Source organism: Vitis riparia, chromosome 7, assembly GCF_004353265.1.
Source record: "Vitis riparia cultivar Riparia Gloire de Montpellier isolate 1030 chromosome 7, EGFV_Vit.rip_1.0, whole genome shotgun sequence".
Taxonomy (NCBI): domain Eukaryota; kingdom Viridiplantae; phylum Streptophyta; class Magnoliopsida; order Vitales; family Vitaceae; genus Vitis; species Vitis riparia.
Genome location: NC_048437.1, coordinates 14,535,399 through 14,546,970, shown reverse-complemented (window position 1 = coordinate 14,546,970; position 11,572 = coordinate 14,535,399). Strand labels below are relative to the sequence as shown.

Here is an 11,572-nt window from a genome sequence, read left to right as displayed (position 1 = left end):
TAACAATTCTAAAATTTTAGGTATTCAAATGAATGTTTTTAATTATGAAAGATAATTTAATCTATTATTATTTTAGAAAAATTAATGAATTTCTAATTCATATAAAACTTAAATTTTATTTTCAATCTATTTCTTAGGACACAACATAATTTAATTAAGCTACAATTTATTCTACTAATTAAGTTTTATGCTACTTATTAACTTACACTCATCATTAATATAATAATATTGATAACTTCTATTCTCTCACTTTCAGTATTTTTATTTTATTTTTCCACTAAACATAAATTGTATCCCTAATAATTCTCCATTATTATTAACATAATATATATATATATATATATATATATATATTAACCATCAAACACTATCCGTACACATTTTCCTTTGTTATTAATATTACTATTTTTTTTTTCTTTTCACCACCATCTTCCACAAGCACACATTCTTCTTTCTATTTTTTTTTCTTTAAAAAAAAAAACTTCATCCAATGCACACGCGTTCTCTTTCTTTCTCTTTTTTCTTTCCTAATATTTTCTAATCTCTTAAGCCACATATAATAATATATTTATTTACTCATTTATTATATTTTTTTTTAAATTTCATTACTTAGATCTATTCGTCAAAAGAAATTTTGAATTGCCCTATTTTCATCAATAAAACAATTTATATTCCTAATTTCAATATTTGCTTCATCACGTTATTTTCTTTCTCTATGTGAATTATTATAAAAAAAGTTAAAATACTTTTTTGATATTTTTCTAAAAAAAAGAATAAAAATTCTTCATCACGATATTTTTCTCTCTTAATACAAACTATTTAGGGTATGTGAACTATTATAAAAAAAAATTAAAATGCTTTTTTGATAGTTTCTAAAAAAGAAAAAAAAATAATTTTCTTCATCACATTATTATTATTATTATTATTATTATTATTATTATTATTTTCTCTTAATAAAAACTATTTAGGGTATGTGGATCTTAGAATATGATAGTGAAAGGGAAAATATTAAAGGAAATCATTCTCCCCTATTTGGATGATTTGGAAAATGAAATAGGAAAAAATTATTATAAAACTTTTAAAATATTTTTTGATATTTTGAAAAGAAATAAAAATTTAAAAAATATGTTTATTAAGAATTTAATTTTATTTATCTCAATTCTTTTTTTAGATAGCCTTATAAATTATTTCTTTCCTTTTATCTTTTCTTTGTAGTGCCTTTTTTTTTCAAGAATTTAAAGAATTAAATACAATTATAAAATTTACAGAAAAATGAAGAGAAAAAAAAGAGAAGAAAATAAAATGCATTTTTTATTTTTCATATTTCGTTCCTATATTCTTTTTTTCTCAAAATTTTGAAGAATTAAAAATAGTTATAAAATTAGCATAAAAATAAAATAGAGACAAAAAAGAGAAGAAAATAAAAAGTTAACAAAAAATTACTAAAAATTTTTGAGAATACATTTTCCCCATTTTTTAAAAAAGAAATAGGGTAAAGTGTGTTTTCATATACTTGTACCAAAAAAAAAAAATCGCAAGATAGAAACACAAATTTATAAAATACAAATAATTAGCCTTTCATCTATTTTTTTTTTTTAATCAAAATTTCCAGAGAAAGCTCGGGAAGCCCATAACTGAAGACTCAGAAATCATGGGAAAAACCCATTCACATAAATCCAAGATCGAAGATTATATATTCACAAACAGTATTTACAAAGCAGAACCTAAGAAATAGAGTCATATATCATCACTGTGTGAATATCCATCCTCTAGGAGTGGCCGACGGAGTTGAGTAGGCCGGCGGGTTCCACTGGCGATCGAGAGAGCTGACGAGTGATGACAGGCCTCACCTCCAGTAGTTCCGGAGACCAATTCTCCGACTCTTGCTTGATTTTCCATTTCCGTTCTTCTTCATCTGCTCCATCTTCATTCAGAGTTGGACTGAATCAATGAATGAAAACAACGAGATGGGAAGTAGGTTTGTTGTAATTATCTGAACGACATATATAGAAAGGCGCGGGGTGGAGACTTGAGGCTCGGATAAAATACCCTCTGAAAACATAAACCATTAAAACCTTGACATGTACCTTGAATCAGAAGCTATTAAGCAAAATTATGAGTTGCAAATGATCGAACAAATGACCAGAAAAGGATAATTTTTTCTGCAACCAAAACACCAAAAGAGAAAATGGAGGGAAAATATTCCAAATATCCCTAATCTTCTCATCCTTTCCTCATCTTTCCTGACAATCAAATCAGAGACTGAAAAATAAAAAAACCGAGAAAAACTTTACGTACCTTGAGAAAACTAAATCAAGAGAAAAAATAGAGAAAAAATGTATTTCAGACAATTGGAAATGTTTTTTCATACTCTCCTCCTAACCAAACAATCCTAAAACCCAAAACCCTTCAAGACAAATAGATATTTAAAAAAAAGAAAAGAAAAACAACAAAAGAATAGAGGGTTACCTTCGATATGATCAACGATGTCGAATGAAAGTGGAGCGTCTCTCTAATGGAGAGCAATGGAGGAGGAGAATGAAGAAGAGAGGCATGAGTGAAAGGAAAAGAAAATATCAGGAATCATTTGGGCGCATTTTTGGAATATTTCAAAATTTTTGAATTGTTTATTTTTTTTTTAAAAAAACACATGTGAAGTGATTTCCTACAAATGTTCAAAAGTGTTTTTTAAAATTTGTCAAACACCTTGTTTTCATCCCAAAAACACTTAAAAGTGTTTTTAAGGATAGAAACACTTTTGAAAATTACTGTCAAACGAACTCTAAATTGATTACTAAGAGCCTATTTGACAGTGATTCTAATGAAATTGTTTTTATTTAAAGTGTTTTCTTCTGTAGTGTTTATGTGAAAAACACTTTTATGAGAATCATAAAAAATGATTCTAATAGCGTTTTTGATAATATGTTGTATAAGTATAAAAACACTTTTAATATTCATAAATTACCAAAAAGGACATACAATTTTAATTAAAAAAAATAGTATGATAAAATCTATATTTTCAATAGATTTGTCATTAAATTGATTATATATTTGTTTTATTTTATACAACGGTAATTAAAATTATATTAACATTTTAAATTATAAAATTAAGTTATTTTATTAAACATATTTAATTTATTTAATAACCTAAATCAATCTATTAAGTGATATTAACCCATTAAATTGATTACTAAATACCCTTTAAAATTTAAATTTTAATTTCTACACATTAAGTCATACCATATATTATTTCGTATGTATAATTAAGGTGATGTTTGATCAAACAGAAAATTAAGCACTAAGAAACCTTAGTGTTATATTGAATAAGTAGAAGGAAAATATTGGGTATTATTTAGTGTTTAAATACTAAATTTAATTAAATCTTTTAATAACATAAATAACTCAAATCTCAAAATAATAAATTTATAAATATAACCTTATACCTATGGAAATAGAAATCTATTTGCTTATTAACCTTCATTTAGTAGTTATCTTTGGAAAGAATTTGTATAAAACCTTCATAGTCAACCTTAGCTTCAAAATCTTAATCATAAGAATAAAAATTAATTAAATAAAATTTTTATTTAAAATTTAAAATTATTTTATATTATAAAGGCTTCATTTTAAAAGAATTTGAATCTTAATTTTAAAAATGATTTGGTATCTCATAATTCCACCACTTTTACTATTATATTTTTCACTTTAATTAATATAATTTAATCATAAATTTAAAATTTTACTTTATCATTTGATTTTACCTTAAAATATTTTATAAACCATTAATAATAAAACAAATCATGAATTATTCAATTTGCTTCATCACATTATTTTTTTTCTCTTAATAAAAACTGTTTAGGCTATGTGGATCTTAGAAATGATAGGAAAAGGGAAAAATATGAAAGAAAATCATTCTTCTCCATGACTTGAAAAATGAAATGGGAAAAAAAAATATATTATAAAAATTTTTAAATATTTTTTTTCTAAAAAATCAATAAAAAATTAAAAAATAATTTGCTTCATCACGTTATTTTTTTTTCTCTTAATAAAAACTATTTTGGGTATGTGAATTATTATAACAAATTTTAAAATACTTTTTTGATATTGTTCTAAAAAAGAAATAAAAAATAAAAAAATAATTTGCTTCATCACATTATTTTTCTTTCTCTTAATAAAAACTATTTAGGATATGTGAATTATTATAAAAAAAATTAAAATACTTTTTTGATAGTTTTCTAAAAAAGAAAAAAATAAAAATTAATTTTCTTCATCACATTATTATTATTATTATTATTATTATTTTCTCTTAATAAAAACTATTTAGGGTATGTGGATCTTAGAAAATGATAGGGAAAAGGAAAATATTAAGGGGGTGTTTGGTACACGGGAATAGGGAGTGAGAATAGACATCTCATTCCTTTTCTCCCTTATTCCTATGTTTGGATAAATGTTAAGAAGACGGAAATGAAATAAAAAATTATTCCGGCAGAGATCAAATCCAACTTATGAGTCGGATTTGCATTCATTAAAAGTAGGTGGTATTCTGATTCATTAAACTTATTTGATAATATAAAATAACCTAAATTACTATTTTACCCTTTTATCTTGTTCTTCAAACCCGATGTTTATCTTCTTTGTAAAGGTAGAGATCCATTCATCATCCACTTCTTATCTTCTTTGCAAAGCTAGAGACCCACTCATCATCCAATTCTCTGCAACAAGTGATTCTTCCAAATTGAATCAATTAAACCTTCCACGATATTTTAAAAAAAAAAAATCAATTTCTAATTTATAGGGTTTTGGATGTTCATTTTGATTGTTAAATATAGGATTCGTCATTGTTTGCTGCAAAAAATCAATTTTGGAGGATATACTAGTTTAGATTTTAGTAGATATGGTACTTATTTGAGAACTAGAATGAAGTTTGTGTTTTTTTATTTCCTTTTTTGCAAATAAGAAATAAGTATTTGGTAGCTTTGACAATTTATATGTTCTTATATTTTTTTCTCTTTTTTTTTCTTAGTAAAATATAATTCTATAGCTTTTTTTGCATGACAAATTATTTAAAATTTTGATAAAAAAAAACGAATATTTAAAATTTTTTAAGGTTATGGATTTTATCGGATATGATACTTATTGAAAATTAGAATAAATTTGAATTCTTTTATTTCCTCTTTTGAAAATAGGAAAAACATTTGCTAGCTTTGAGAATTTAAATATAATAATAAATAGTTTTTTTTTGAAAAATATAATTTTATAACTACTTAAGCATGACAAATTATTCAAATTTTTAATAAAAATAATAATTGAATATTTGTGCATTAGGGTTATACGATTTTTTATGGTTAATTTTTTATTTATTGAGTATATATATATTTTTTAGTCTTATTATTTAATAACAAAAAACCTCTCAAATTTTATTTTTTTAAAATAAAAGTAAAAATAAAAAAATATTTTAAATTATATGTAAGGATATTATTGTAAATTTATTTCTTTTTCATTTCCATTCCTATTATTATCAAACATTGGAATAGAAACCAATAATCATTCCAATCTTACATTCCTAAGTTCATCCAAATGCTAGAAATGGAATCATTAAATTCATTCCATTCCACTAAGATAAGAAAGGAAACAAAATATTATTTCCATTCCCTATTCCGATGTACCAAACACCCCCTTAAAGGAAATCATTCTCCCCTATTTGGATGATTTGGAAAATGAAATAGGAAAAAAAAATTATTATAAAACTTTTAAAATATTTTTTGATATTTTGAAAAGAAATAAAAATTTAAAAAACACATTTATTAAGAATTTAATTTAATTTATCTCAATTCTTTTTTAGATAGCCATACAAATTATTTCTTTCCTTTTATCTTTTCTTTGTAGTGTCTTTTCTTTTCAACAATTTAAAGAATTAAATACAATTATAAAATTTACAGAAAAAAATGTAGAGATGAAAAAGAGAAGAAAATAAAATGCATTTTTTATTTTTCATATTTCGTTCCTATATTCTTTTTTTTCTCAAAATTTTGAAGAATTAAAAATAGTTATAAAATTTGCATAAAAATAAAATAGAGACAGAAAAAAGAGAAGAAAATAAAAAGTTAACAAAAAAAATACTAAAAATTTTTGGGAATACTTTTTCCCCATTTTTTAAAAAAGAAATAGGGAAAATGTGTTTTCATATGCTCGTAAGAAAAAAAAATTGCAAGATAGAAACACAAATTTATAAAATACAAATAATTAGTCTTTCATCTAATTTTTTTTAATAAAAGATACTACCTCTGACCATTCAAATACTACATTTTTATTATATAAGTATTATTTTTCATTATTTTAGGTATTATTTTTAAACAATACATGCATGAAATTTGAATTATTTTAAAATAAATTTTATTTTATAATTATTTTTACACCTAAAATATAAATTTACCATTGTAAATATTTGATAAAAAATTGAAGTATTACAAATTTGTTTTTTTTTTTATATTTGATAATCGTGGATGTCCGGGCTAGCTTACTCGTCCAGGTTTAGAAACATATAATATGCATATTGAACTCAAATTCTGTATATTTAAACTTTTAGAAAAATTAATAATTTAACACGATATTAGAACTTGGGTTCATGAAAAAAGTTATGGGTTCGAATCATATCTTCACAATTTGCATATTTGTTCCTTTTCACAATTTGCGTATTTGTTTCCGACATTTATTTCTTTCCCCCAATTTGTAATTTTGAATACCAGAGACCATATATCACTAATTTTAGTTTATTACCTTTATTTAAATTCATATTAAATTTATCGATCGGTTATATCATATATCATTTACTAGTAATTTAGCGTTAAGATGTTTTAGAAATTGATATGGAAACAATAAATACTGCAAAAAGTATGCTCACCTTTTAGAAAAAACACTAATAAAGGCCTACGTTTAATTATTTCATTACCATTAATTGACTGAGAGATCGACTCCTTTTCAATAATAAAGGTAAGGAAAATTCTATATTTCCGTGGGAAAAGAAGAGAAAAAACTTTTTAAAAATATTTTTCAAGGATACTAAAAAAAACCCATTACCATATGGATATATTAATTCCTTCAACATAGTTTCCATATGGGGATCGAAATCATGTCCAGAAATAAAGCCAAAATATTAGTAACTCCAGTATCGTTTTAAATGGAAAGAAGGACCAAACTGAAAGCGGCAAGTGAAAAGCTTCCATCATCTCCATAAATATGCCAAAGAAACAACACAGAATTCACCATCTCTAGAGTGTAGACAAGATTTTGAGAATGATGGCTTCGAGTTTTGCTCTACTATTATCACTGTTGTCAATCCCCCTTTTCTCGGTTTCATCTGCAAGTTCGGTTTCAGTTCCTGATTTTCTTCAGTGCCTTTCAGACTATTCTCTCCCTTCTTACCCAATCTCTGAAGCCATATACACTCCCCAAAACTCTTCCTTCTCAGATGTCCTCCAATCTTATATAAGAAACCTCAGGTTCATGACCCCTGAAACCCCAAAGCCACTGGTCATTGTGGCTGCTAAGCATGAGTCCCATGTCCAAGCCACTGTTATTTGTGCTAAGACTCATGGCTTGGAGATCAGAATTAGAAGTGGTGGACATGACTATGAGGGTCTTTCCTATGTTTCCTCTGTCCCCTTTGTGGTCCTCGACTTGTTTAATCTCCGGTCCATCAGCATTGATATTGCTAATGAGACTGCCTGGGTTCAGGCTGGTGCCACTCTAGGCGAACTTTACTATGGAATAGCAGAGAAGAGCAACGTCCATGGCTTCCCTGCTGGGTTGTGCCCTACTCTCGGCACTGGTGGCCACTTCACCGGAGGCGGATACGGGACCATGATGAGAAAATACGGCCTTTCTGTGGATAATATCGTGGATGCACAGCTGGTGGATGTTAATGGTAGAATTCTTGACAGAGAATCCATGGGAGAAGATCTATTTTGGGCCATTAGAGGAGGAGGTGCTGCTAGCTTCGGAGTCATTATTTCCTGGAAAATCAATCTGGTTCGGGTTCCGGAAACTGTTACTGTATTCAAAGTAGAGAGGACATTGGAAGAAGGTGCAACAGAGATTGTTTCACAGTGGCAAGAAGTTGCCTCTAATCTGGATGAAGACCTCTTCATAAGGCTAGGGCTCAATAGTGTGAATGCAACCGGGGGAGGCAAAACCATAAAAGCCTCCTTTATCGCCTTGTTCCTTGGACGGTCCGACAGACTTCTTGCATTGACGAATGAGAGCTTCCCCAAATTGGGGTTACAGCGAAAGGACTGCATTGAGATGCGTTGGGTGGAGTCCCATCTCTTCTGGTTGGACATCCCAAAGGGGACTCCTGTTGACGTGTTACTCAACAGGATACCAAAGGGGAAAATCTACCTGAAACGTAAGTCGGACTACGTGAAAAAACCAATTCCAGTGGAGGGTTTGGAGGTGATATGGAAGGCCATGATGGAAATAGAGAAGGTGGGAATGGCATGGAATCCTTATGGTGGAAGAATGAGTGAAATTCCAGCCACTGCAACCCCATTCCCGCATAGAGCTGGAAACATATTTAAAATTCAGTATTCTGCAAACTGGCAAGAAGCAGGAATCAACGTCACTAACAACTATTTAAGCTTGACCAGGGAACTCCATAAGGTTATGACTCCATTTGTCTCCAAATTGCCAAGGGAAGCGTTTCTCAACTATAGAGATATTGACATAGGTAACAGCAAAGAAGGAGGTCTTCCAGCAGCAGCCGTTTATGGGAAAGACTATTTCAAGGATAATTTTGAAAGATTGGTTCACATCAAAACCAAAGTTGATCCTGATAATTTCTTTGTAAATGAACAAAGTATTCCTCCTCTTCTTCCATACAAAATATGAAAGGAATCTTTGCATTGTTAATATGAGGATTTAGAGAATATTAATTTAAATTTTCCTTTTAGTGATCACATACCCATGCCTTCTTTTTTCTTACTTACCATTAATGCATATGTTTTAAAATAAGATATTTTTCTTAATTCTTCATTGATGTTTGAATATTTGTTGGGTAAGATTTTCATATCACTGAACTCTTATAGCTTGGCTTGTTTTTTTGGTCTAACTAGCTTAAAGCTTCATGTAGACATAAATCCCCAATTGTTCAAATGATATATGGCTATTGTTCAAGAAAAAAAATCAAATCAAACCAAATTAAACTACTCTCTTGTTAGCAGTTTTTTCAATCATAGGTCACAAATTGACTTTTTAGACCGACCATATAAATTTAGTTACATATTAAGAAAATTTTAATTTATTTAATAAGTGAATTTATATGAAATTACACATATCATGATAACATATTGAATCCTAACCCTACTTATAAGCAATGATGAAAATATTGGTAATTACGGATATATCGGTAGTTCGATTTTATGGATATATCTTTTGGAAAAAAATATCGGTAGACTTAAAATTGTTAAAAACTCATGAAAATGTAAGGAAAACCCCATAATAATATAATTAGAAGCATAATAAACATTTTAAAGTTATTTTATTAAAAAATTTGATATATGTATAATATGATTTATCATATTTGATAATAATATCGTATAAAAATATGAATTTTATAAATGTACGTTTATTATTAAATTACATCTAATATTATGATATTTGATTATAATATGTTTAATTTTAAAATATATATTAATATTAAAATTATGATCCATTTAATTCAATTGTATTAAACAATATAAAATAAATTATGATATATATATATGATTTTTTAATATTTAATTAATTATTAATGATATTAAAAACATTATGAAGAAAATTATAGAATTTTTATATTTTTGGTAATCAATTAAAAGAAAATTTTGCATTTAATTATAAAATAATTACAATTAATTTGCTCTTTAAAATATTCTTTTGATATTTTCTTTATATAATGAGTTTAAGTATATATAAATTTAGTACACGGTATATAACAAGGGCAAGTTTGTCCGGATAGTAAGTGGAGTGTCCCCTAAACCTTTTGGTTTGGGGTTCAGTAGCGGCACTGTCAATGACCGTGCGATATATCGAGAAAAATCGGCGATTTATCGCCAAAATCGTTGATATATCGCGAGATATCGTCGATTTCTCGGGATTTATCCCGAAATATCGCCAGACCGATATTTCTCCATGAAATGTCATGTCGATACCCTCCGATACACGATATTTCGGCGATATATTGTCGAAATATCGCCACATTTTCCTCCTTGCTTATAAGTAGGGTACTCTTCTTTAGGACCTCTATCCTACTTGAGAAGCTTTACAAGCCTTTAGTCTACCCTTTATGGTAGCTAGATAACAAGCCATCCTAGGTCATCAAGGACACCTACATGTCATGATACTCTTCTCTTCTTAAATTAAAATCAAGGCAGTTGACTAAGAGGATATACTGGGAATCACTACAAAATTATGTTTCCCACATTATTTTATATTATTATATTTAAATTTGTTATGTTATTTTTCATGTCTTTCAATTTGTAGAACTCAAAAAATTTGTGCCTCAATAGGACTTCTTTGTCTCCTATCTCCTTTGTTGATCAAAAACCAAAAATGAATTAATGGTTTCCAAAAAGACTCAGGCTATGAAAGTCAACAAGGGAGATGGAAAAGGTCACCATGTCTTTATTAATGCACTAACATCTCTATAGGCTCCACAACTCATAATAGATCGAAAATACTCATTGCACCTTTAACTTCATGCAAAAGAAATCCCCCCTCACTTGCCAAATGTAGTGGAAGTGCATGACAAACATCAACCAATCATCATCCTAGCCTCACTTTAGATAAAGGGTCAAGATCTTTCATCTAAGAAGATGCCCCAACAATCTCAAAAGGCCTCTAGGGATCACTACAAGGAAAAAGTAAAACAATGACACTTCTAATGCGTCAAGAAAGATATATAGTAACACTTTTCTAAAATGTCATATTATAGACTATCATTGTATATTTTTATATACGTTGACCCTTATTAGAAGCGTCACCTTCTATCAATAAAAACCTTGAAAACTCATTTTAAGTGTAAACTTCAATCTACTTAGGTGTCCCATGAATTTATATTATGGTCAACATTAACACTTTTTAATATTAACACTCATAATCTAAACCATCATCATATTTTAGTGTAATATCTTTATTAGGACACTTTTATGAGCGTCATAGTTTTTCTATATGTGCATTGTTAGAACCTTGGCACTCTTTACAAAGCATCATGTTTTTTTTTTTCTTAAAATAAAAATCCTATTTGGATTAATTTAATTGGTTAGAAATCCTAATATGACACCTCATATTGTTATTGAAATTTTGCTCATAATATCATATTAAACAAATATTAATAAGGAAAACCAATATTTTATTGGAATTCCATCGATTCAAAACTACACATGTATTCCTATACAAGTTTGCATATATAGGTTCTATGAGTAGGAATACAAAATCATAATCTTTAATTATAAAGTAATATTCCTATACATGTTAGGTATAAGCTATTCTTTACTCAATACTAATAGAACCTATAATGAAAGTTCAAATGTAATAAGCTCCC

The 11,572-nt window shown here is 27.5% G+C and overlaps 1 protein-coding gene across 1 annotated transcript; it reads left to right on the top strand.

The window, feature by feature from the left end:
* Positions 1–7,293: 7,293 nt before the first annotated feature.
* Positions 7,294–8,883, top strand: LOC117918072 (berberine bridge enzyme-like 14). The gene has a single exon (XM_034834601.1). It carries the CDS (start codon positions 7,294–7,296, stop codon positions 8,881–8,883), a length of 1,590 nt encoding a protein of 529 aa, XP_034690492.1.
* The last annotated feature ends 2,689 nt before the right edge of the window (positions 8,884–11,572 follow it).

Coding starts and splice junctions, on each gene's coding strand:
- LOC117918072 (XM_034834601.1), top strand. CDS start 7,294: ATGGCTTCGAGTTTTGCTCTACTATTATCACTGTTGTCAATCCCCCTT.